Source organism: Gymnodraco acuticeps, unplaced genomic scaffold (genome assembly GCF_902827175.1).
Source record: "Gymnodraco acuticeps unplaced genomic scaffold, fGymAcu1.1, whole genome shotgun sequence".
Taxonomy (NCBI): Eukaryota; Metazoa; Chordata; class Actinopteri; order Perciformes; family Bathydraconidae; genus Gymnodraco; species Gymnodraco acuticeps.
In genome coordinates, this window is record NW_022989748.1 from 2,091,837 (window position 1) to 2,119,335 (window position 27,499).

At 39.1% G+C, this 27,499-nt stretch overlaps 2 protein-coding genes across 3 annotated transcripts; both read left to right on the forward strand.

Moving 5' to 3' along the window:
* The first annotated feature begins 9,370 nt into the window (after positions 1 to 9,370).
* Positions 9,371 to 15,413, forward strand: LOC117554429. 2 transcript variants are annotated; one of them, XM_034228898.1, is made up of 7 exons: positions 9,371 to 9,507; positions 10,710 to 12,633; positions 12,732 to 12,901; positions 12,975 to 13,198; positions 13,324 to 13,447; positions 13,555 to 13,655; positions 14,458 to 15,413. In XM_034228898.1, the coding sequence occupies exons 2-7, from the start codon at positions 10,728 to 10,730 to the stop codon at positions 14,669 to 14,671; spliced, it is 2,739 nt and encodes a 912-aa protein (XP_034084789.1). In that variant the 5' UTR covers positions 9,371 to 9,507; positions 10,710 to 10,727; the 3' UTR covers positions 14,672 to 15,413. The 2 variants fall into 2 exon arrangements, 1 of the variants encoding a protein (XP_034084789.1); XR_004570281.1 differs by lacking the exon at positions 14,458 to 15,413 and having other exon boundaries at positions 13,332 to 13,447.
* A 2,245-nt stretch (positions 15,414 to 17,658) lies between these two features.
* Positions 17,659 to 27,091, forward strand: LOC117554654. Its single transcript, XM_034229156.1, has 7 exons — positions 17,659 to 17,780; positions 18,216 to 20,136; positions 20,240 to 20,409; positions 20,483 to 20,706; positions 20,831 to 20,954; positions 21,067 to 21,167; positions 25,807 to 27,091. The coding sequence occupies exons 2-7, from the start codon at positions 18,234 to 18,236 to the stop codon at positions 26,018 to 26,020; spliced, it is 2,736 nt and encodes a 911-aa protein (XP_034085047.1). The 5' UTR covers positions 17,659 to 17,780; positions 18,216 to 18,233; the 3' UTR covers positions 26,021 to 27,091.
* Positions 27,092 to 27,499: the final 408 nt, after the last annotated feature.

Genomic DNA, 27,499 nt, shown 5'->3' on the forward strand with positions numbered 1-27,499 from the left:
TTCAGTGTACCCATGTCACAAAACGAGATGCATTGTGGGACATGTAGGTTATGGGCAACCTGCTTCTGTAAAGTGGCATGTAACCGTATAATAAACGTATTATATTCTTTGCAAGCTCTTGCGGGGCCACATAAAATGAAGTCGCGGGCCGGATTTGCCCCCCGGGCCTTGAGTTTGAGACCCCTGATCTTAACACACAGCCACGTAATGATAACAAAACAAAGGTCGGGGGTCATTGGTCAAGCAACACACCAATCAGAGAGCAGCAGTGAGCACACCTCAGGCTGTGTTTTATATTTGTATTCTTTATTTCTGATGTATTTTACACAAAAAACCTTTAGTGGAAACGTTTTCACTTATGATTTAAAAAAAAAAACGGCAAAGTGGCAAGGCTTGCCCACCCTGCGTTGGGGGGGGGGGGGGGGGGGCACAGTGACTCGTTTGGGGGGGCGGCACAGTGACTCATTTGGGGGGGCATGGCCCGCGAATGACCCCCCATGACGCTGACCCTGTCAGGATGAAAGGGCTCAGTCATTATGTCAAACCCAGAGTAAATTATCCAATGACTGCAGTTGCTCTCATTAAGAGTCTTTTAGCTTTGTTTTGATAGGCTGCAACTTCCGGGTTTAAAAGTGATTTAAAACCTGAATGTTCACCGGTTGCAAAAAAAGTCAGATTCTATCAAAGACTATAAGAAAATTACCATAAATATAAATATCACTTTTCTTACCTTACATTTTCCTGACAAGTGCATGGTATCGATCTCTAGTTCCAAGTATATTTCAATACAGCGTGATGTGTATTTAAAAAATGATTGTAGCTCTTTTCACGACACAGGTCGCTTCTTTAAAACGGGCGTTTATTTCTTGGGAGTTTTCATCCTGTAGCCTTCCCTCTTCCGTTACGCCGTGAGAACTACAACACCGAAATGACACGTATACATAGCCAAACATATTAGCATATTGTGCTACACATATGAATGAAAATAAGAAAATGAAAACATAAACTAATACCTCGTTGGCCGCTTGTCGTGAAAGGAGATTAATTTAGTTCCTTTTCTGCATAACTTTGTCACAGACTTCTTGTCACATTAAAACTTTATCACAGACCTCAGCAGAGCTTCAAAAAAGACGTCAACCCACGTTGAGTTGTACAGTGTAACAGCAAAACACGTAGTAGAAACACATACGCATATCGGCCCAAGATGTAAACAAACTGTATTAAATCATGCCATATTTAACGATTATAAAATAACATGAAATAAAGTATTCATGTATCCAATTGAACTATGACATTAACCGTGTTACTCCTTTTAATTAAGGCAACTTCGTTACGTCATTTACAATGATGTTCTCTTTTTGAGTAAAATAGACGATATAGCGGTATGGCTAGAAATGATCCGTCTTGTGTAAATATGACATCACGTGCTGGTTGTAACTCTCGTTGTAATCGGAGCGGCTCGGAAACACATCTACAGCAGTAACATGCAACATAAGAGGCTTCTCAATATTCAAATTTCCCCTCCTCGACTCCTCGGTCCTCCGGTAGTGACCCGGAAATGAATTTCAGCGCGCCATTTTGAAGGACATCTCATTTCTCTAAATCAGGGGTGGGGAATCTCCGGCCCGCGAGACCATTTGGTACGGCCCTCAAGGTCATTTTATAAACACACGCAAAAAATAAAGAAATCTAGACCGCAAACAAATTAAACAAAGCGAGTGCCTGTTTTTCCTGGCCACGGTCAGGGTCCTTGAACACAACACGAGCCTAACGTGTCATCACGTGGTATATGTCTCGTCTGACAGGAGTGCAGTTCTGACGGAGAGCACCAGAACGTCGCTCCGGCACTTCCAAGCAGTACCCATAAGGAGCTGTACACATACCGCAGTTTTTGCGTGGCTGTGTCTTTAGCAGTGTTGTGCTAGTTACTGAAAACCAGTAACTAGTTACCATTACTAGTTACTTCATTTCAAAAGTAACTCAGTTACTTTACTAGTTACTTACACCAAAAAGTAATGCGTTACTGTGAAAAGTAACGTTTCCGTTACTTACAAAATAAGGCTCCCATTAATGCCCTTATAGCCTTCATTTCAGTACTGTTATTGCATTGGAGAATAATACAATCTGTTGATCAACTTGACATGCCTTATATGCAATCTGGATTGCATCGATATTAGCTGGCTTTCCATTTTTGTATATTCTTTCTCCAGGTAGTTGGAAAAAGTTTTCCGTCCCATATGCCGTGTGCCGCCCGGACATGGCTCCCTGAAACTAGCTCTAACTAGCTCACTGAAAGCGGGTGACTCCACTGTAGCAATAGCCTGCATGTGTTCTACAACATACCGTGCAATGGCTTTATCGACTTTTCCCTGGCTAGCAGTCCCTTGGTTAAAATCCAGCCGCTGTTGCTTAGGTGGAGGTGGAGTGGCGTCGGCTGAGTCTCTGTGGTCTTAGCTACTAGCTTCGTCCCAGCATGTTGTTTTTGCAGATGTTTTAAGAGATTTGAATTACTGGTTTGGGCAGTAGATAGGATCTTTGACCCGCCAAGACACAACTTACATTTAACAGAAACTTTCTTTTCTTTGTGCTCGACAAAAGTGAAATAGTGAGAATATCTCCAGGTGGAGAAACTAGACTTGAGCTCCGCCGCCGCCATGATAGTCTTGTTAGTAAACAACACAAACACGCCCACAGAGCGTCTCCGCATGTGACACAGGAAGTATCTAAGTACATTTACTCAAGTACAGTACTCATCTCTGTTCGCCTGGCTGTTGACTATATAAAAAAAACGAACGGAGTAACGCACCATGTAGTAACGGTAACTGAGTTACTGAATTGAAAAAGTAATGCATTAGAGTACTAGTTACTGCCAAAAACAACGGCGTTACAGTAACGCTGTCAATAACTTTGTTGTTATTAGCATCTGGAAACTAAATACATTTGCACACATCTTGTGTCCAATATCTTTCTGTTTTGGTGGTCATGCCACAACCGTGCACGTGCATGCATACGCGAGTCAAAATATCTGGATTAAGAGGTTGCTTTTTCTTTGCACAGCATGAAAGAAAGGCGAAATGAATGGGCTTTGTACAATAATAATTTGTACGGCCCTCGGAGGATGTTGTAAAAATTGAAATGGCCCTTGAGAGGAAAAAGGTTCCCCACCCCTGCTCTAAATGCACACCGAGGACCGAGGATCGAGCGTCGAGGAGGCTCTCTGGAGGAGCTCTAACCGAGGATACACCTATTATACATCCATGGGATACACTCAGGGGCGGCGGGTACTGTAGGCTAGGGAAGGCTAAGCCTTCCCAAATATTTTTGTCACTGCATCCTGGTAAAATATAATATATATATATAATAAAATAATATAATGTATAATGTTTGTGTCCTTGACATTAGCGCTGCTATGCAGCCACCTGTGCCCTGTACTACGAAGCCAGTTCAACAGACCCTGGATATGTTTGAGTTATCTTAACTAACCCTAACAAACGAGATCTCGCTAGCGGTCCTACGACACTGGTTATCAACTCCGTAAATCAAGCCAGGGTTTCTCTCTCCAGCTGAGAGCGCGTTCATGTGAAAGGGGCGGGGTTAGCAACATTTGACCAATCACAAACAGGAACAAGTGTACTGACAGCGCAGCGTCATACTTCATTAATGAAAAGTAAACTAATATTAGACAAATATGAACTTTAAACATCCATGACTTAAATATATAATCCAGGATACAAGCCACATAGTTGCACCTGCAAGGTGAATATAGAACAACTGGTTAAAAAATAAATAAACTACCGAGTGTGTGAAAGCGTACAACAGTTTTATGATATCACTCTCCCATCTAAGACACGAGGGGATCTGACTTTAATTACATTTGAGTTGAGTGTTTCGTCAACCCAATGTGTTGCTTAAAATAATACTTCTGCATAACAGTATGCGACAATGTAAGTGTTGCACGGCCAGATACGGCTCGAGAAGCTGACTCAGATAAGGAAATATGATATATTATGATCGATGATCTGATTGATGATGTGATATGAATGATAAGTGCCTGGTGTGCGACCAGTGTGTGACACGTCGGCGTCTTCTCTGCATATGGCATTTCCTTTCTCCTGTAATATGACTTGATAGATTTAAACTCCGCACACTGAGCTGTGATTGGTCAGCAGGCGGTGCTTTCACTGAGTTGATCTCTTTTCTATAGGCATCGGAGGCGGCCGGATAGCGTCAGGTAAAACAATTATTATTAAAGGGATAGTGGAAATGGAACCTCAAATAGTTTCGTTTTAACTTATATACAAGCATAATTACGTACCAAAACAATCACACCTGATTAAAAAAATATAATAATTGCCTTACGCATGTTAGAAGCACTTTATTGCAGCTTCCCCGAAGTTTTTTAGAAACGAAATGTTCGACTCAGCCAAACCGGAAGTGACGAAAACTTAGGAAGACGATACGATAACAAACCATGGCGTCTATGCAGAATGAACGTGGAAGGGCAAATATATCAGACAAAGAAGAAGGATTGTACGAGGTATCCAGTGATGATAGCGAGTCAGAAACATCCTCTCGGCTTTCCTACGAAAATGTCGTTTTAGGAACTGAATCTGAATCCGGTTCAGTAAGCGACGATGGTGACAATATTGAGCCAGACGATGGACCATTACGTCCTTATTTGTTCTAGCCCGAGCCCGAGGTGATGGTTCACGGCATGGGCAATGGCGAGGATGACCAGGACCAGGCGCCAGATGATGCACCCCTACGCACAAATAATCTTGACTGGTAGGTCCCTAAGCATAGCTCACGCATCTTAAAATCACCTGTAGCCTTTACAAATATTAATCATTGTTAACCAGTTAATCCCGAAGGTCCCCCCAGTGGACCCCTCCCACAGTTTTTTTTCTCTCACATGTCTCAGGGCTTCTTAACATTTATGAAACTATTAATGTTTCATACCCTTTTAAAGGTAAGAAACTCCGCTAACTGACAATAAGAACAATTGTTAGCTAGAAAAAACACAAGAAAAAACACAAGACCAAGCCTTTGAATTAGCATTGAGCGAAACAATGCTAACTAATGCTAACGCTTTTTTACACACAACACGTGGTAGAAATGCCCTTATTACTATCTTAACTGCACAAACAAGATATACGATTTAAAGCTGAGACTCCACAGATTCCACACATGTAATGTCATCACTGTAAGACCTCGAATTCCTATAGCTATCAGCCAGAAAAGAGAAAGTAAACAACATCCGGTTCCAAAAATATTACAATAATTACGTCTTACCTTTTTTGATTTGTGATCAAAAGTTGTGTTCAACGGAATAAAAACGCATCTCAAGGTTAATCCAATGTCGTTGTGTCACGTAGAATTTTTTACTGATAATCAATCATCATATTTATGGCAATATACTCGGCTATTCACATGCAAATGCTATTGAATGTCCGCCATTGTTTGTGCCCGTCTTCCTATGCTCTCGTCATCACCCGAAGATTCCCGACGATTCCCGAAGTATTTCGTTTCATTGAGAGGGCGCAGTAAAATTGAAAATAAAATGAAACTAGGCGCATGAAATTAAAAAAAAATGTTTATTATGCTTATTTTTAATAAAAATACATAAGTTAAACCCAAAATTCGCGGATTTCCACTATCCCTTTAAGTTATTTAGCCTTCCCAAACCTGAGCCTCACGCGCCGCCTATGGATACACTGATGGTTCCTCCACGGCTCCTCCGCGGAATGCATTTCCGGGAACGGTGGAGGCGTGACGCACGGCCGGACTTATCTCAGCCAATGACAGCTCTGCATGCATCTCCTGGATATTATTTTATTATTTTAGAAACTGCTTTCATCGCGTCGCGATGTTTCCAGAGAGAACAGCTGTGAGGTCCGTGCAGAAAGCAGAGCAGTGTGTACAGGGCCGCCCCTCCCTACAGGCCAATCACGCAGGCTGCATGGGGACCCGCCTTGCGCAGGGGACCCCGCCCAGAGGGCCTCAGTTGCTGTGCGCAGTTCTCCTAACAGTTCTCCGCGCACCCCCCGCGAGAGTGAGAGGTGACAAGGGGAGCACGTCTGTAACCCGACACCGTTGCAATGAATCGACATCTGACCAATCACGGCTTTGATACAGCCACTAGTGCAGATGAAGAGATGTCGGTGAAAAGACAGTTTCAGTCCGGAGCAAGCAAGAGGGGAAAAAAACAAAACATAAAGAAACTAGAGCATCACTCGAAGGTGGGTTATTGTATGAGTCAAATGTACAACTTGCGAATGTTGTATAAGTCAAATTGCCAATTGCCATATTAAAACATCAGCTGCAATTCACGACATGAAGAAGGCAGTCTCTGCATAGCATACAGGCTAATGGAGATGCAGTTATTTCCAGCATTCTTTATTTAACATTCATTCAAGTATGTGATGCCTTGTATCTGCTAATGTACAGGAGGAGGAGTGATACACTGTCTGTCTAGTTGGCTTACATAACAGTTAAAGTTTACAGCCTAAAAAACATGGAGCCTTTTTTCCCCTTTTATTCATTTTTATGTCAATTTGCACATTTCATGGTGATGCTCAGCCTCTCCCCTTAACTCCTTACGGCCCGTCCACACAGCGGCGTTGGAAGCTTCTTCCAACGCTTCTGCCCATTCACTTTGAATGGGGTGACGTCACTTTTCGCCGAACTGCATTGTGGGAAGCAGAGCAGAGCTTTCCTGGCGTTTCAGGCTGCAAAAGTTGAGCAATGTTCAACTTTTGAAGCTTCTGAAGCTTTCGGTGGAAGCGTCAGCCAATCAAATCATATGCCAGTACAAGCTCTAGCCAATCAAACCGCTGCTTGTGTGTCCGGGGCGGGAGATTCATGTGATTGGTTGTTGGTCGAGCTTCAGACACGCCCGCCGGCAAGCTTTTTCCAAAGCCGCTGTGTGGACGGGCCATAACAGTCATCGTCATGTCAACCAAAAAAAGAGAGAAATACTGATAGAAATGTGTGTGTAGTTGTTGATACATTGCTGACAGAGGGAACTACATTTGAATACAGATTTAAGAAATATCAGTTTTTGAGCATGTCATAAGCAGAGTTGGGTGTAACGCATTACAAAGTAACGCGTTACTGTAATAATATTAATTTTGTCGGTAACGGAGTAGTGTAACGCGCTACTTTTATAATTCAGTAATCACACTACAGTTACTAACATTGCCCCGACACACGTTACTTCGTTACTTACTAAAATCAGTCATCAAAACTCAACAAACACCTGCAAAGAACACATGCTAAGGTGAAGCTAACGCACAGCTATTTGTTGTTTGTTTATATCACGTAGTCTGTTCTTCTTCTCTGTTTTCCGGTTGTTGCCTGTTTTGAATGACGAATACACACTACCGCCGCCTGCTGGTAAGGAGAGTTATTTGCGGTGTCTGTCCAGTGCAACACATGGCCAACATGCAGGAGAACACACCGACGCAACAGCGTGAGCAGAGATAGACTGCGCAAAATAGACAGATAGCAGGAGACAGAGGACAGCCATGGTCAGATAGGAAAACATTCAGGATCTGGATCAGTCTTATGTGACAATGGAAACTGAACTAAAGAGAACATTTGAAACTTTAGCAGTCTGCGTGATCCGCCTGCAGGGAGGGGCGGGCCGGCCCTGCGAGTAAAGTAACGAGTAAAGTAACGAGTTACTTTATGTAGAGAGTAACGAAGTAGTGTAATATATTACTTTTTTTTAAGTAATATGTAATATATTACTTTTTTTTAGTAACGACCCCATCTCTGGTCATAAGCATGTTTTGTCTTGAGTATATTACAACTATATTATAATAAAATATAGTATTTATATTATTGAATTGATTATGATTATTATTATTAGTAGAAGTAATTGATTTGCATTAATTATATTGTAATCTTTTTGAGGCTAGTATTTGGCAGGAAATGCAGACGTATTCACCTGTAAACGCACACTGAACGACATAAATGCACATTTACCATTTACCTCACTGTATACAAAGTAACTGTGTTGATAATAATAATAAACAGGAATTATATTTGCAAAGTATTACTTTGTTTCCAAAAAAAATGTTTTCACTCCTGTCGGTTGGGGGGGAGGGGGCCTCATCTCACAATGTCGCTTGGGGCCCCAAGTTGGCCAGGGGCGGCCCTGAGTGTGTATAATATATATCACTCAGTATAACAGGCCTACTCTCTTTATTTGCTTTAGTTTAGTAGATATCTACAAACAAAGAGTCGATATTGTTCTAAAACCATTTAGTGCTTCACATAATAAAATACACAACGGCTGTAGCCTGAATATGCTTTAGGATAGTGTGTGTGTGTGTGTGTGTGTGGTGTGTGTGTGTGTGTGTGTGTGTGTGTGTGTGTGTGTGTGTGTGTGTGTGTGTGTGTGTGTGTGTGTGTGTTGTGTGTGTGTGTGTGTGTGTGTGTGTGTGTGTGTGTGTGCGTGCGTAGATGCGGCGGGTCTCAGTTGGTTTGGTGTCCTCTGCTTACTTTTAATACTTGTAAATACAACTTTTGGCCCGTAATTTCAATTCCCCATTTCAGCGACCGGAGAGAGGGGGAGGGGGGGATATATCCAGTCTCTGTTTGTGTTACGTTATTATGAGAGTGCTCTCATACTTTAAATTGTATATATTTATATAAATATATTTGTGTGTGTGTGTCCGCATTTGTAGCCTGTTATTGTCTCATAATACCTCACTCTCAATTCATTCAAAGTAAATATGTGGGGGAACAATGTTCAGCTGATGTAACAGAGATTATAAAATACAGCGCTATGACAAAACACTCGACAGCTGATGCAGCTGTTGCCACGTAATAATGAACGGACGTCGCTTTAATATGACCGCTCAGAGGAGAGGAGTTCTCATTTCTTTAAACGTCTGCTGCTTCCCCTCCTCTCTCCTCGGTCCTCCGCTCGCATCTCCTGTGGGCGGGGCTAAGTCTCGAGGAGGGGAAATTTAAGAATTGAGAAGCCTCTATACACATTAATGCAGCAGCAATATTAATAGAGAAACATCAGACATAATAGTAAAACACTGAAAGGGAACATTTTATTGCACCAGGAGCTATCTTGTGACTTTTACTGCGACAACGTTGACTTGCCTGTGAATAAAAAATAAACCATAGTGTTGGTGATCTAGAGTGTTGTCAACAGCAAGACCGCTAACACCCTATTTCAACAATCACACTCCCTGTAATTGGCACAATTAATAGTTAGTTTAGCTTCTCACCATCATTTGCTGTGGCCCACTGATGTTAACGATCGTAACTGAAAGGCTGCCTGCCAAAAGTAAACATTGAGCCACGTGACTTGCAAACTCTCGCGAGAGTTTTACACAAGACGGATCCTTTCTATCGACATCTCGCCCTGCAAGTCCCAACAAACAGAGGCAGAGAGGAAGAATGCCAGTCAGACAGGACAGAAAAAGCACAGCATGTAACGTTTTGATATAACTCATACTGCTGCAGACACCCCACGTTGACATCGTAAGTTAATTGCTCTTCAATCCTCTAATAATGTTTTAGCTTTAAAATTGTATTTTAGAATAATCCGTGTGGTCTCCTAAAACGAGCACACTCGTTTAGCCTTTCTCCTGTTCATGTGTTGTTGCAGGAAGTCCCGACGGAGAATACTTTTACTGTAGTACATCTCTATATAGGCCTACATCGATACAACATTACGTGTTGATTTCTATCGACACGTAATGAAATAAGACCCCACGGTTTGATGATTGATAGGTGTGTGGGCTGTCTTTCATTTTGACACACAGAACAATGGGGGCTATCCACCCTTATCCACAATGTAAAGTAATTCACAGCCTCTTCTCTCTGTGAGGAGCAGCAGGTTCAGCTTTCAGAACAAAGTAACAAAAAACTAAAATGGCGTTCATTTTTTCATATGTGTAGTTATAGATTTATTAATGTTTCTTCTCAAGAGAGTACCAGAATGTGTATTTTATGTTAGTATTTCAAAAAAATCTCCTGGGGGAGAATCCACCCAGACCCCCCTGCAGGGGTTGGGTTTTCAGCATGTTAACTCTTTCACCTGTGGGGAAGTTGCAGGATTGGCTCCAGGTCGCCCTTTTTATTTACTACAAATGGCGTGGCGTTTCACTGTCAAGGGGGGAGATATAGCGTGTATGTATATAATTACATTGCAAATCCTGACTTGAGCCCCTCCACTTTATGGGTTAGCCCTACCATAGATTACCCAACAAAAATACTCTGGCGCCGCCACTGGTTATTTTATGTAATTTATAATGAGTGTTTATTTAATAACACTATAGCCTATGTGTATCCTTGTTCCTATGACCCAAAGCTATAAAAGGATTTTCACAGCAATGCTCATTTAAAGTTTAATTCTGGTTTCCAGCCTGAAGGAGGAAGTTCAGAGTCTAGAATGTTTAGCAAGGCACAAGGTGTGGCACTCACTCCTCTCAGGTGTTATGACATCTTTATTTGTACAGTGCTATATGTAGTGATATAGATGGCTTCTGACTGAGTTCCCTCAGGTTAAAGGATCTATATCTCCCTAAATGTAGTCTTGGTAAACAGAATATCGTTTTGAAAGCATTCTATAATCACACGCTAAGATTGTAAAAGTAATAGATTTTGGCTGCTTGTCAACACTTTAAAGTGGCACCAAATATTGGAAAAGTAACATCATAGTTTTCTCTTTTTTGTCACAGGTACCTTGAAACCAAGAAATGAATATCATTACACAGGTACAACTGTTACCTCCCCCAAATGAAACACATCTTATAATAAAGCGCATTAGGAACAACAACCTCAAGAAGCTCAAAGAATTAGTAAAGGAAACCAACATTAATGAACTTTACCCATGCAAAGAAGTTAATGACTATATAACTCCACTGATAGCTGCTGTTGTAAATCAGAAAGTGGATATTTTGACATTCCTTTTGCATCAGGGTGCTGACCCAAACAAGGCTTCCACTAAAGGCCTTACACCTCTGCATTATGTATCACTATCCAAAGCACCAGATATTTACGTACATAAACTGCTTGAAGCCAAAGCTCATCCAAATGGATCGAATCCAATGTGTACCCCTCTGCAATTTGCTGCCATCCATGACAGGGACGATGTCTTCAAGGTTCTCCTTTCAGCTGGAGCAATGGTAACACCGTTGCCTGGTGCTCAACATAAATTACACAATGAAAAAATATCTCAGATGACTCATGACCTTGCATCGAGGGGAGATAAATTGTGCTCCAAAATCAGATATTTCCTAGATATGGGAATTGCTCTGCCAGAAAAAACACCTGAAGAAGTGTTCAAAATGTTTGACAGTCACATGCTGTTGCAGGATCCTCAGACCCATCTGACAATGATTGAAGGACTTTTTAATGCAAGTGGGCTACATGCAGAAAAATACAGCCAGGGAAGTATCAAATGGCTGAAGGACACTGGAAATCTTGACCCCTACATTGCAGATGCCATCAGTCGCTTTCCAAACATTCCCCAGAACTATGTTGAATTGTCAATGGCCACTTTACATGCAGTTTTTTGCACTCTTGAAGATATACCAAATGAGCAAGCGTTGGGTATAATTGCCCAACTACTGAACCAGCTTAGCTCAAAAGAGAGACCTGATATATGGCCACCTGTTTTGTCCACTCTATATGTGATAACACAGAAGACAAAAGGCAGAAATAGCTGGGATCAGAACTTTGTTGAGAAGATATGCAAGACAATCGCTCCTTTTGTAGAGAGCCGAAACACCTTGGACATAAGAGTTCCCACATACGGCACATTCGCAAACTTACTTTCAGTTAAAAATGCAACCAACATCTTTGCATCAGTGGGGATAACTTCAGTGCCTGAGGACATACTGATGTCTGCAGAAATGAATACAAATGAGAAGCTGAAAGAAGTGCTTAAGCAACTGAACGATCATCTCAGCAAGCCAAGCATGGACTCTGAGGACTCTACAGTCTTACCTGAATCCAAAAAGAAGAAGAAGAAGAAAAAGAAAAACAAACAACAGTCAGAAAATCAAGAAGAACCAAATGATGAAGTTTGCAATGCTTCATCTAATCCAACAGTAGACCCTGTTGAGGAGACCACTTCAAATGTGAAGCCAGTCCATGTCCAAACTCCTAAATCAATGCCACGCAGATGGGAACAAAGCAGCGTGAGGTGGAGAGAAAAGTTAGAGAAGCTTGTGAGTACTGATGAAGAAGTGAGCAGAATTGGGAGCATGATATATGTAAATAAAGAAGAATTCTGCATAGCAAAAGGGAGTGACGGTACCCAAGTCTTCTTGGGGCTGAGAGATGATGGCACTGAAGTTGCTATTAAGAAAATGTACAAATGCAACTATCAGTTGCTGAAGCATGAGGAAGGATTTCTACGGCTTCCAGAGCTTGACCATCCATCCATTGTGAGATACATTGACCAATCGGAGGATGACAACTTTGGATATCTTGGTCTTCAACTGTGTGAATACACCTTGGAAGAATACATAAAAACTCAGGATGATAGTCACTTGAGAAAGAAACTTGTCTATCAAGTTCTTGAAAGTTTAAGGGTGCTTCACTGTCAAGATCCTCCCATTCTCCACCGAGACCTCAAACCACAGAATGTTCTGATCGGTAAGATAAGTCCACAATAAAATTATGAAACTAACTTTAAGAAAGTAGGAGAAATTTACGTTTTTTTCCTGAGTTTGTGGTCTGGATTTTTCCTGCAGATGTGAAGAGGAGGGCACGATTAGCTGATTTTGGCATCAGTAGACGGTTACCCAAAGACCAAACATCTTATCGCACTTCCAGAGCAGGGACAAGATGTTGGATGGCCAAGGAGACTTTATCAGAAGAAGACGACACTAAGATACCATACAAGCCAAACTGTGATATACAGGTCAGTTATTCTGTTACACAAACTTAATTGACCTTAACATTTTGATTGATTAAATGTTCTTTTAATTCTAAAGGTAACAGGGATGGTGATTTATTATATCCTCTCTGGAGGACACCATCCTTTTGGTGACAAATCCTATGAATGTGAACACAACATTGTTAAAGGGCTCTACACTTTGGACCATGTTCAAGACGTGTTGGCAAAAGACCTCATTGAGTGGATGATTGATGCAGAACCAAAGAACAGACCTAAAGTGGAAGAATGCTTGAGGCACCCCTTCTTCTGGACCCCTGACAGGTACAACCATTTTAAACATAGCCAATTGGTTATGATTATTAAACTAATATGCTGTTGTTATTCAACTTTTCTATAAATAGTATAAATATTTTCTAAATAGTCTAAAAAACATTTTCATTTTTAAGGAGAATAGAATACTTGAGAAAAATGGGAAACAGGAAGGAGGCAGAAAACTGTCGAAATGCTGACCAGGAATTAATTTCTTTGCTGGAGAAATGCGCTGGATCCTTCAAACAGTGGAAAGATAAGGTGACTGCAACACAAGTTTTATTCTCTTTTTGAAACCAAAAATGTATCCTTACCACCACTTTTTACGAAGAACAATTATAACTAACTAACATTTGTTTTGATCACAGTTTCCACCAGAGTTGCTGAAGAAAATGGATGGCAAGAAGAAATGCTACCCTGAGAACACGTTGGGATTACTGCGCTGCATACGAAACCTCCAGGAGCACTAGTACGTAAAGTCACACTGAATTACAATGTTACCGGTTTACCTATAAATAATTTATGCTGGCTTGGAATCACCCCACCTGAGTTAGTGTTCAGAGTCTTAAAACATGTGTTAAGATCTTTATATGCAGAGACTGAAAGACAAAGTGTGTGTGGGTTACACATGACACATGAAAGCCTGTAGATTGTAGCAATATGCCTATGAAGATAATTAGAAAAACTAGGCTAAAACTAACGTTAGGATTTCAAGAAAATCTAAGCTAGTTAGCTAGCTCAACTCAAAATATACTGTAAATATAATCAGTTGGGTATCAAACTAAAAGTGTAAAATAAGATTGCAAGATGTGTTTTCAGTAGGCTAAAGCTAACGTTAGAAAAAAAGGGGCATACGGGAGGCAAGCTTTATAACAATCAGATTATTTTTCAATGATTTAGTTTTAAGCATTTTGAATGTAACTCAAAATACACTGTAAATATAATCAGCTAGCTATCAAACTAAAAGTGTAAAAATAAGATTTCAAGATGTGTTATCATAAAGCTAAAATTAGGAGTTCAAGAACATGTAAGCTAGTTAGCTAAATGTTTAGTTAAATAGTATGGCAAAAAGCATCTTTCACACATTCCCTGCACTTTGCCGGACGAATGTAAACAGCATCATAAAAACCTTTCTAGGCATCTAGCAAATTAACAGAAGGGAAGCATTGTAGGTCAATTATGATAGAACAACCAAACATCACTGATGTACACAGTCTGCTTCTTCTCTCCTCATAACTTAGAGGTAAAATCTTTCCTTTTTTTGTTTGCAGTGAGGTTGATGCAGCTCAAGTTGATGTGATGGAGATATATCCTGACCTCTTCGGATGTGTTTACAAGTTCGCGAAGACTCAAGGGTGGAATTCAGAGACCCCGTTGAAGGAAATGTTCCTTAGAGAAGACATCAGCACCAGCTTTACATCCGCAAGCCCTGAGGAGCCTCTGTCTGTCCCCGTACAAGAGTCTCAACCTAGCGACTTGAAGTGAAGAAGTACTTGAGTCTTGTAAGGAGTCAGAGAATAAAAGTACAAGCAATTCTGATGCAATGGTTTTTAACTGTTACTGTATAGTGTCCAATCTGAATACGCCTGTAAGGCTTTGCATGTGCATTGTACATAGGAACTAAAGGCTGACAGTAAGAGTGTACTGTAGTTCAATTTTAGGGACCTTTTACCTACATTAAAAATAAAAATAAATCACTTTTTAAAAACATTATGATGAACTATACTGTATTTGCAACATTATTTATTCATGGCTTCAGTCTATTTATTTGATGACTTATTACACACACGACATATGGTAAATACAAACATCTGGAAATTGAAAAAGTTAAATCACTGAATTTTCTGCATCTCAAATTAATAACTATATATATATTTAAACATTCTACTGTTGACATTTTTTTTCCACTATAGTTTTTTTTAAATCACATTTAAATGTTAGAATATTTTATAATTTTGTATTACCATGGTATTGCTATAATATGTTGGGGGAGCAGAAAGTGAGGGAGTTGATGTACTGAACTCTGAACTATACATACATAGACACTGATAGAAGCTCTTTATGTGTTTCAGTGATGTCACGGAAACCTACATACACTGTTGTACTAATAGAATCATCTAACTTTCTCTTTTTCAACTACAACTTTAAAAGGCTCCTCACTGAAGAAGTGATAGCTCAAATGTATGAACAAAATAAAAAGACATCATTTGTTTGTCTACAAATGAAGGAAACAATGTGTTTATGTAAATATGTTCACTCTAGTTGAGAGGCTTTTTCCATCTCATTCTCTTCTTACTAATACTGAATGTTAACTTACAAGCTACAACATGTACATACAACATGGACTGCAATGCCACTACCTGTTTGTCACACAAAACCTGAACAGAACTTTGCACTTACTTAAAAAAACAAACAAACAAAAAAACATTACTGCAACTTGCAAGTGCATGACATTCAAAAAAGAGTGTTTGTTCAATTATTTTTAAATGGACCTAACAAACTCAGAAGTCTACAAGTGCTTCTCCTCATTAAGAGAATGGTATTGTAAATTTTTTTTTTTTAAAACAGCATATTGGAATATGCAAGCTTTATAACATGCAGGTTATTTTTATGATTTTGTTTTAAGCATATTGAATGTTACTCAAAGTATACTGTAAATATAATCAGTTGGGTATCAAAATAAATGTGTAAAAATAAGATTGGAAGGTGTGTTTTATCATTTATTGGTCATCAGGATGAAAGGGCTCAGTCATTATGTCAAACCCAGAGTAAATTACCCAATGACTGCAGTTGCTCTCATTTAGTGCCTTTTAGCTTTGTTTTGATAGGCTGCAACTTCCGGGTTTAAAAGTGATTTAAAACCTGCATTTTCAGCGGTTGCAACAAAAGTCAGATTCTATCAAAGTCTATAAGAAAATTGCCATAAATATCACTTTTCTTACCTTACAGTTTCCTGACAAGTGCATGGTATCGATCTCTAGTTCCAAGTGTCTTTCAATACAGCATGATGTGTATTTTAAAAATGATCTCTTTTTTAGTAAAAATAGACGCTAAAGCTGCGTATGCTTAAGGGCGGAGCAAACGTGTGATTGACAGGTTGCTACAACAGTGTTGTTTGCTTTTGGTGTTTCCAGTGTTTTGGTTTTCGAACCTTAACCCTTTCACAGTGTATTTTTTGTTAATGGTAAAACATTTCCCGCCTAAAATGTATTTTCCACGTTCAGGTGTATTAGCTCGTGTCTCTTGTGGTTCCAAAAAGGAATAGATGGTGACGTCCAAAATGCTTTACTCTGAAAAAATTATTGTTCGTAACGTATCTGTGACTCTATCCACATTTTGTATACACTCAAAGGCTGCAACCTCACTGTTTTGGTTTAGTGGATTAAGCAGCATGTGGATTTTCAGTGAAAAAGCTCTCATGAGACATTGTACACTACCTGCTAACTCAAAAATGCAGAAATGTTTCAATACACAAATGATGTCACCATCCACTATAATGTATTTCAATGTGAGCTTCACAGGAAGCCTCTGCTCACAGTTAAACCACAATGCAAATGAGCACTGTAAAAAAGAAAAGGACTGTGACGTCATAAATCTGTTCAACAGTCGGTCGGCAATAATGGGTTACAAATGAACAAATCAAGAGTTTGGGGTTAAGATGGCAGCTTCCTTACAGATATGACCATAAAATACAGAATATTACTTTATGCACTAACATCACATGTGCACATCTACAGCACAGAGTTACATAATAGGTCCAGCTGATAACCCTCTAACTCAGAATGCTTCATATCCTAACCCTAAACCCATTTGATGTGCCTAGTTTGACGGTGTAAGTAGCACAGCTTACTGCAAAAAGTCCTACCACAGCAGAATTATACAATCTGAAAGTTGAACCATTGTCAGATAGGAACCTGTTTGTCTTTCTGTTATCCATTAGAAAGATGGCAGAAGGGCTTATTTACACCAACAGCTTAGTTTAATCAGCTTAAAAACTATTTTTCTTTCAATGACACGGTTGTTGGTTAAATAACTTTGAGGTTTCTCTGTCTTCTACAACTCCAGCAGTGGTTCCTGGTTATTAACACTGTGTTGTCTTGGAAATGCAGGCTGCCATTTAAGATATCAATCTTTTTTTAAATAAAACAAATGTGTCTAAAAAAAAGAATTCTTCGCTTCCCACAAGTAGACAGGTTGGAAGTAGCCGATCCTGCTTTGATTCTTAAGATTTAAGTGCTATTTCTTGTGCATTTATTTATTTAAATATATTATAAAGTTGCTGTGCCCTCTATGATAATGGTAGTATGTAAATATAGCAAGCAAATGCTTTGAGAACCTCTGTATTGTAAACGTGCAAACCCTACTTTAAATAACTTTTAGTTTCTATTTCCTGCCTCATACTGTCGGATCTTTCTAAAGAGACATAGAGGGAGCGGTAAAGACTGTTGGAAACCCCCACCATTCACGCCCAGCAAGTCCCTACAGACAGCGAGAGGCAGAGAGGAAGTGTGCAAGAGTCAGATAAGAAAGAAACAGCACAACATGTTAAGTTTTGATATAACTCGTACTGCTGCAGCCACCCCACGCTGACATCGTAAGTTAATTTATCTTCAATCCTCTAATACTGTTTTAGCTTTAAAATTGTATTTCTTAAATAATCAGTGTGGTCTCCTAAGAAGAGCACACTCGTGTTGCCTTTCTCCTGTTCATGATCCATTCTTATGGTTATTTGATGTCCTTTATAATGAATATTTATTTAATAGCACTATATGTTTATCCTTGTTCCTATGGCCCAAAGCTATAAAAGGATTTCCACAGCAATGGTCATTTAAAGTTTAAAGAGTTCCCACAGGTTAAAGGAATTGTATCTCCCTAAATGTAGTGTTGGTAAATGGAATATGGTTTCTAAAGCATTCTATAATCACACGCTAACATTTTAAAAGTAATAGATTTTGGCTGCTTGTCAACACTTTAAAGTGGCACCAAATATTGGAAAAGTAACATCATAGTTTTCTCTTTTTTGTCACAGGTACCTTGAAACCAAGAAATGAATATCATTACACAGATGCTGTTACCTCCCCCAAATGAAACACATCTTATAATAAAGAGTATTATTAACAACAACCTCAAGAAGCTCAAAGAATTAGTAAAGGAAACCAACATTAATGAACTTTACCCATGCAAAGAAGTTAATGACTATATAAATCCACTGATAGCTGCTGTTGTAAATCACAAAGTGGATATTTTGACATTCCTTTTGCATCAGGGTGCTGACCCAAACGAGGTTTCCACTAACGGCCTTACACCTCTGCATTATGTATCACTATCCAAAGCACCAGCTATTTACGTACAGAAACTGCTTGAAGCCAAAGCTCATCCAAATGGATCGAATCCAATGTTTACCCCTCTGCAAACTGCTGCCATCCATGACAGGGACGATGTCTTCAGAGTTCTCCTTTCAGCTGGAGCAATGGTAATGTTGTTGACTGGGGCTCAATATAAATGTCACAATGAAAAAATATCTCAGATGACTCATGACCTTGCATCGAGGGGAGATAAATTGTGCTCCAAAATCAGATATTTCCTAGATATGGGAATTGCTGTGTCAGAAAAAACACCTGAAGCAGTGTTCAAAATGTTTGACAGTCACATGCTGTTGCAGGATCCTCAGACCCATCTGACAATGATTGAAAGACTTTTTAATGTAACTGGGCTAGATGCAGAAAAATACAAGCAGCTAAGTATCAAATGGCTGAAGGACACTGGAAATCTTGACCCCTACATTGCAGATGCCGTCAGTCGCTTTCCAAACATTCTCCAGGACTATGTTGAATTCTCAATGGCCACTTTACATGCAGTTTTTTGCACTCTTGAAGATATACCAAATGAGCAAGCTTTGGGTATAATTGCCCAACTACTGAACCAGCTTAGCTCAAAAGAGAGACCTGATATATGGCCACCTGTTTTGTCCACTCTATATGTGATAACACAGAAGACAAAAGGCAGAAATAGCTGGGATCAGAACTTTGTTGAGAAGATATGCAAGACAATCGCTCCTTTTGTAGAGAGCCGAAACACCTTGGACATAAGACTTCTCACATACGGCACATTCGCAAACTTACTTTCAGTTAAACATGCAACCAGCATCTTTGCATCAGTGGAAATAACTTCAGTGCCTGAGGACATACTGATGTCTGCAGAAATGAATACAAATGAGAAGCTGAAAGAAGTGCTTAAGCAACTGAAAGATCATCTCAGCAAGCCAAGCATGGACTCTGAGGACTCCACAGTCTTACCTGAATCCAAAAAGAAGAAGAAGAAGAAAAAGAAAAACAAACAACAGTCAGAAAATCAAGAAGAACCAAATGATGAAGTTTGCAATGCTTCATCTAATCCAACAGTAGGCCCTGTTGAGGAGACCACTTCAAATGTGAAGCCAGTCCATGTCCAAACTACTAAATCAATGCCACGCAGATGGGAACAAAGCAGCGTGAGGTGGAGAGAAAAGTTAGAGAAGCTTGTGAGTACTGATGAAGAAGTGAGCAGAATTGGGAGCATGATATATGTAAATAAAGAAGAATTCCGCATAGCAAAAGGGAGTGACGGTACCCAAGTCTTCTTGGGGCTGAGAGATGATGGCACTGAAGTTGCTATTAAGAAAATATACAAATGCAACTATCAGTTGCTGAAGCATGAGGAAGGATTTCTACGGCTTCCAGAGCTTGACCATCCATCCATTGTGAGATACATTGACCAATCGGAGGATGACAACTTTGGATATCTTGGTCTTCAACTGTGTGAATACACCTTGGAAGAATACATAAAAACTCAGGATGATAGTCACTTGAGAAAGAAACTTGTCTATCAAGTTCTCGAAAGTTTAAGGGTGCTTCACTGTCAAGATCCTCCCATTCTCCACCGAGACCTCAAACCACAGAATGTTCTGATCGGTAAGATAAGTCCACAATATACTAAAATTATTAAACTAACTTTAAGAAAGTAGGAGAAATTTACGTTTTTTTCCTGAGTTTGTGGTCTGGATTTTTCCTGCAGATGTGAAGAGGAGGGCACGATTAGCTGATTTTGGCATCAGTAGACGGTTACCCAAAGACCAAACATCTTATCGCACTTCCAGAGCAGGGACAAGATGTTGGATGGCCAAGGAGACTTTATCAGAAGAAGACGACACTAAGATACCATACAAGCCAAACTGTGATATACAGGTCAGTTATTCTGTTACACAAACTTAATTGACGTTAACGTTTTGATTGATTAAATGTTCTTTTAATTCTTAAGGTGGCAGGGATGGTGATTTATTATATCCTCTCTGGAGGGCACCATCCTTTCGGTGACAAACCCCATAAATGTGAGAACAACATTGATGAAGGGAACTACACTTTGGACCATGTTCGAGACGTGTTGGCAAAAGACCTCATTGAGTGGATGATTGATGCAGAACCAAAGAACAGACCTAAAGTGGAAGAATGCTTGAGGCACTCCTTCTTCTGGACCCCTGACAGGTACAACCATTTTAAACATAGCCAATTGGTTATGATTATTAAACTAATATGCTGTTGTTATTCAACTTTTCTATAAATAGTATAAATCTTTTCTAAATAGTCTAAAAAACATTTTCATTTTAAGGAGAATAGAATACTTGAGAAAAATGGGAAACAGGAAGGAGGCAGCAAACTGTCGAAATGCTGACCAGGAATTAATTTCTTCACTGGAGAAATGCGCTGGATCCTTCAAACAGTGGAAAGATAAGGTGACTGCAACACAAGTTTTATTCTCTTTTTGAAACCAAAAATGTATCCTTACCACCACTTTTTACAAAGAACAATTATAACGAAACTAACTAACATTTGTTTTGATCACAGTTTCCAAAAGAGTTGCTGAAGAAAATGGATGGCAAGAAGAAATGCTACCCTGAGAACACGTTGGGATTACTGCGCTGCATACGAAACCTCCAGGACCACTAGTACGTAAAGTCACACTGAATTACAATGTTACCGGTTTACCTATAAATAATTTATGCTGGCTTGGAATCACCCCACCTGAGTTAGTGTTCAGAGTCTTAAAAAATGTGTTAAGATCTTAATATGCAGAGACTGAAAGACAAAGTGTGCGTGGGTTACACATGACACATGAAAGGCTGTAGATTGTAGTAATATGCCTATGAAGATAATTAGAAAAACTAGGCTAAAACTAACGTTAGGATTTCAAGAAAATCTAAGCTAGTTAGCTAGCTCAACTCAAAATATTACAGGGTTGCCAACTCTCACGCATCTGGCGTGTGACACACGCTTTCTCTCTCAATCTCACGCTCTCACGCTGCCCAAACTATTCTCACGCCAAAAACAAGAATACCGAAGACTAGAAACGGTTTTGAAAACTTTTGTCACGTAGTGATCGTCTTCTCAATAGAACATCTTTGATAATGTCTTCTGGCCTATCAGAATCAAGATAACGGCGTGGTGTTGTTCCAGGAAGTCCCGACTGAGAATACTTTTGCTGTAGTACATCTCTATATACATCGATACAACATTACGTGTTGATAGAAATCAACACGTAATGAAATAAGACCCCACGGTTTGATGATTGATAGGTGCAGGGACGTGCACAGGTACGGGCTAATGTTGCCAGGGCAACGGCCCGTTTGGCCTTTTTGGCTGACCTGCCCCTCTGGAGAGAGCGAGAGTTTATTTTTATTTTTTCTGTTGTGGCCGAATCAACATGATCGAGGATCTCATTGTTTGACCTTAAGGGATATAGGCCTACACTGTGGCCCTAAAGCAACTGCTCCATTATCTGTATCAAATGCAGACATTGATGCCACCAAATGTCAAAAATAAAAATAGAAAGTACTACAAATAAACTGGAATTCATTTACATCTTAAATTATGAATATATATACACAAAAAAGGTTTACAAATATCCAACCTTCAAATTGCTTTTTTAAATCAACACTGCTCTGCACGGCCGAGGCTATATACAGGACGGTCCTGCCCCTGCGAGATGGAGTTCATGACTTTATGAGCTGTTCATGAGCACTCATGAAACATTCATGAACAACTCATTATATGTTCACTTGTCATGTTCATGAACCAAAATTCTTAAAATGCTCATGAACCATTTTAAAGAGCAGTTCATGAAATTGTTATGAACATTGTTCATTCATATAAAGTTCCTGTTTTGCTCATGACAGACTTTTATGAGCAATTTATGAACTTTTCATGATCCAGCCAATCACAAAATTATAATTAAAACCCCAAAAAGTTTGCATGAGCATTTCATGAACTTTTCATGACTATGAGCATTTCATGAATTTTGGATGATTGTGGCAAGTTCAGAATATTTTTGAATATTCATGAGCATTTTATGAACTTTTGATGATCAGTGTGATGATTTTAAAGACCTCTTGAATATTCATCTACTATTTGAACATTTCTTTATTTTTTAAAAACTTTTAATCTTAAAACAAAACAATAGTGCATTTGAAACTGAACGTTATCTGTATTTATTTTGGTGACATTCATATCATTTTATGGTTTATCTGTACTGTTTGAGAAGCAGTACGAGTAAGTAGCGCCAAGGTGGAACCTTTGGCAGGTGAGCGGTGACATCTGGGTTATCTTAGGGGGGACACTTCCGCCCCCTCCTCAGTCAGAAGCAATCCAGACGATCAACCGGATCCTGTGTATAATTATTGCTGCTGCACTTTTCTGTTTTCTACAGGTCAGTACATGATGAAAATGATCGATGTTAACTTGTGTGAATTAGATATGATGTTGGAGATGTTTAGGAGAGTGTCTCAGAAAGTTTTGAGCATGTTTGACATAGTAACAGTATTTTAAAAATACTAAACTGTCGGCAACAATAGATGCCATTTTCGCGGGCTTCAGCCGCGCCTGGGTAAATGTGACCTGAGCGAAGGCTCGCACCCCTGCGAGATGGAGTTCATGACTTTATGAGCTGTTCATGAGCACTCATGAAACATTCATGAACAACTCATTATATGTTCACTAAATGTGACCTGAGCGAAGGCTCGCTGCACAACGCCAAATGGCTATATACAGGACCGTCCTGTACACAGCTCTCTGAAATGGCTATATACAGGACGGTCCTGCACAGAAGCCCTGAAATGGCTATATACAGGACGGTCCTGTATATAAGGTCTCTGAAATGGCTATATACAGGACCGTCCTGTATATAAGGTCTCTGACATGGCTATATACAGGACCGTCCTGTATACAAGCTCCGAAATGGCTATATACAGGACCGTCCTGTATACAAGCTCCGAAATGGCTATATACAGGACCGTCCTGTATATAGCCATTTCAGAGAGCTGTTTACAGGACGGTCCTGTATATAGCCATTTCGGAGCTTGTATACAGGACCGTCCTGTATATAGCCATTTCAGAGGGTTGTGTACAGGACGGTCCTATATATAGCCATTTCAGAGGGTTGTGTACAGGACGGTCCTGTATATAGTCATTTGGCGTTGTGTACAGGACCGTCCTGTATATAGCCATTTGGCGTTGTGTACAGGACGGTCCTGTATATAGCCACTCCCGCTCTGCACACTTGCTAAAGAACATTTGTCTGGAAATCTCAATTAATTTGTAGGGCTGCATGAGTATGGCCAAAAGTATGGGAGTAAATCTCACTGTAAACTATTTAATCATCACCAAATTCTGTGTTATTATGACCGATCATAACTCAGCTTTATGCAGACATATTTAGCATGGTGTACAGGGCCGCTTCTTGGCATAGGCGACATAGGCGGTCGCCTAGGGTGCCAGATCTGGGGGGGGGCACTGCGCTGGCAGCTCTGGGAGGGAAAAAAACATTTTTACTGTTTGCACTCATCCTAATTTTCGGCCTTGATGTAACAGCCTTCATAATTAAGTCAAGGTGCACCCTTTTCACCCCGGGTTACACTTTTCATTTGCCCTGTACGATGGGCGCTGTAATTGATGAAAGTGGGGGGTGTTGGCTTATCAGGCGTCCGCAGCTCACAACCAAAGTGGGTGTGGGATCGAGCGAGAGAGATAAATGCAATTTATGTAAACACATATTTCCAAGGCACTCTTTTATAATTATTGGGGTAAACAGGTTTGAAATCATTTCAATGTATACTATAGGACAGTAAACCAAAAATATTGTTTAAAACTTGAGAGATACAAAAATATGCATAAATAAATGTTAACTAGGTAAAATAAGATATGAATGAACAACAAAAATAAAATAAGTTGCATTTATTTGCTATTGGTTATGTTCACATACTTATTTGATTATTAAAATGTAAACCAATCTTTTTCATATGGGTGTTTTATGGCCCAAATACTGACTTGAGCCCCACCACTGTATGGGTTAGCCCTACCATAGATTACCCAACGAAAATACTCTCTCGCAACTGCCGACCCGTATTGCGCAAGCGCAGATCTAAGATCCAGTAGAAATGATAACAAAGTAAAAGTCTGCTGCTTATTGTTCTACTAGGCCAAAATAGAGTCAAAGAGTATATGAGAGTGAGAGTGTGTTAATTAATATATTTGGCAGTTTGGAGTAAGTCTGCAGATTTGTTTGTGTGTGTGTGTTTCATGTATAGCTCTCACGATAATTAATTTTGTTGGATACATTTTCCCGGAAATTATTGCGATAAACGATAATATTGTCAGCACCGTTGTATGACCATTTTAGACCACTGACATAATGATAATATATAATAATAATTCAAGTACATCCTTTCAAACTGCTAGTCACATCCTCATGTAAATGGCAATTTATCGAGTTCATTTTTATTTATCGTACGATACGTCAATTCATTGCTTATCGCGACAGGCACACAATAAAACAGTGGAAACAAACATGTGTTTGACTTTCATTAGTGAATGAAACTTTGTGCCCTTTATCTGTGTCCAATATTGTGTATTTGTATATATTGTATAGCCTATATATCCTATATATATGCTAAGGTCCCGCTGCTGACACGATAGCAGTCATTTCGTGCGCATATGTAATTAAACCCATGATATCAAAATCTCACTCCAGCCAGGTACCCAAAGTTGGCAACCCTGAAATATACTGTAAATATAATCAGTTGGGTATCAAACTAAAAGTGTAAAATAAGATTGCAAGATGTGTTTTCAGTAGGCTAAAGCTAACGTTAGAAAAAAAGGGGCATACGGGAGGCAAGCTTTATAACAATCAGATTATTGTTCAATGATTTAGTTTTGAGCATTTTGAATGTAACTCAAAATACACTGTAAATATAATCAGTTAGCTATCAAACTAAAAGTGTAAAAATAAGATTTCAAGATGTGTTTTCAGTAGGCTAAAGCTAAAATTAGGAGTTCAAGAACATGTAAGCTAGTTAGCTAGCTAAATGTTTAGTTAAATAGTATGGCAAAAAGCATCTTTCACACATTCCCTGCACTTTGCCGGACGAATGTAAACAGCATCATAAAAACCTTTCTAGGCATCTAGCAAATTAACAGAAGGGAAGCATTGTAGATTAACTATGATAGAACAACCAAGCAGCACTGATGTAAACAGAATATGCCTCTTCTCCACTCATAATTTAGAGGTAAAATCTTTCTTTTTTTGGTTTGCAGTCAGGTTGATGCAGCTCAAGTTGATGTGATGGAGATATATCCTGACCTCTTCGGATGTGTTTACAAGTTCGCGAAGACTCAAGGGTGGAATTCAGAGACCCCGTTGAAGGAAATGTTCCTTAGAGAAGACATCAGCACCAGCTTTACATCCACAAGCCCTGAGGAGCCTCTGTCTGTCCCCGTACAAGAGTCTCAACTCAGCGACTTGAAGTGAAGAAGTACTTGAGTCTTGTAAGGAGTCAGAGAATAAAAGTACAAGCAATTCTGATGCAATGGTTTTTAACTGTTACTGTATAGTTTCCAATCTGAATACGCCTGTAAGGCTTTGCATGTGCATTGTACATAGGAACTAAAGGCTGACAGTAAGAGTGTATTGTAGTTCAATTTTAGGGACCTTTTACCTACATTTAAAAAAAAAAAAAATCACTTTTTAAAACATTATTATGATGAACTATACTGTATTTGCAACATTATTTATTCATGGCTTCAGTCTATTTATTTGATGACTTATTACACACATGACATATGGTAAATACAAACATCAGGAAATTGAAAAAGTTAAATCACTGAATTTTCTGCATCTCAAATTAATAACTATATATATATTTAAACATTCTACTGTTGACATTTTTTTTCCACTATAGTTTTTTTTAAATCACATTTAAATGTTAGAATATTTTATAATTTTGTATTACCATGGTATTGCTATAATATGTTGGGGGAGCAGAAAGTGAGGGAGTTGATGTACTGAACTCTGAACTATACATACATAGACACTGATAGAAGCTCTTTATGTGTTTCAGTGATGTCACGGAAACCTACATACACTGTTGTACTAATAGAATCATCTAACTTTCTCTTTTTCAACTACAACTTTAAAAGGCTCCTCACTGAAGAAGTGATATCTCAAATGTATGAACAAAATAAAAATACATCATTTGTTTGTCTACAAATGAAGGAAACAATGTGTTTATGTAAATATGTTCACTCTAGTTGAGAGGCTTTTTCCATCTCATTCTCTTCTTACTAATACTGAATGTTAACTTACAAGCTACAACATGTACATACAACATGGACTGCAATGCCACTAACTGTTTGTCACACAAAACCTGAACAGAACTTTGCACTTACTTAAAAAAAAAACAAAAAAAAACATTACTGCAACTTGCAAGTGCATGACATTCAAAAAAGGGTGTTTATTCAATTATTTTTTAAATGGACCTAACAAACTCAGAAGTCTACAAGTGCTTCTCCTCATTAAGAGAATGGTATTGTAATAAAAAATTTTTTAAAACAGCATATTGGAATATGCAAGCTTTATAACATGCAGGTTATTTTTATGATTTTGTTTTAAGCATATTGAATGTTACTCAAAGTATACTGTAAATATAATCAGTTGGGTATCAAAATAAATGTGTAAAAATAAGATTGGAAGGTGTGTTTTATCATTCATTGGTCATCAGGATGAAAGGGCTCAGTCATTATGTCAAACCCAGAGTAAATTACCCAATGACTGCAGTTGCTCTCATTTAGTGCCTTTTAGCTTTGTTTTGATAGGCTGCAACTTCCGGGTTTAAAAGTGATTTAAAACCTGCATTTTCAGCGGTTGCAACAAAAGTCAGATTCTATCAAAGTCTATAAGAAAATTGCCATAAATATCACTTTTCTTACCTTACAGTTTCCTGACAAGTGC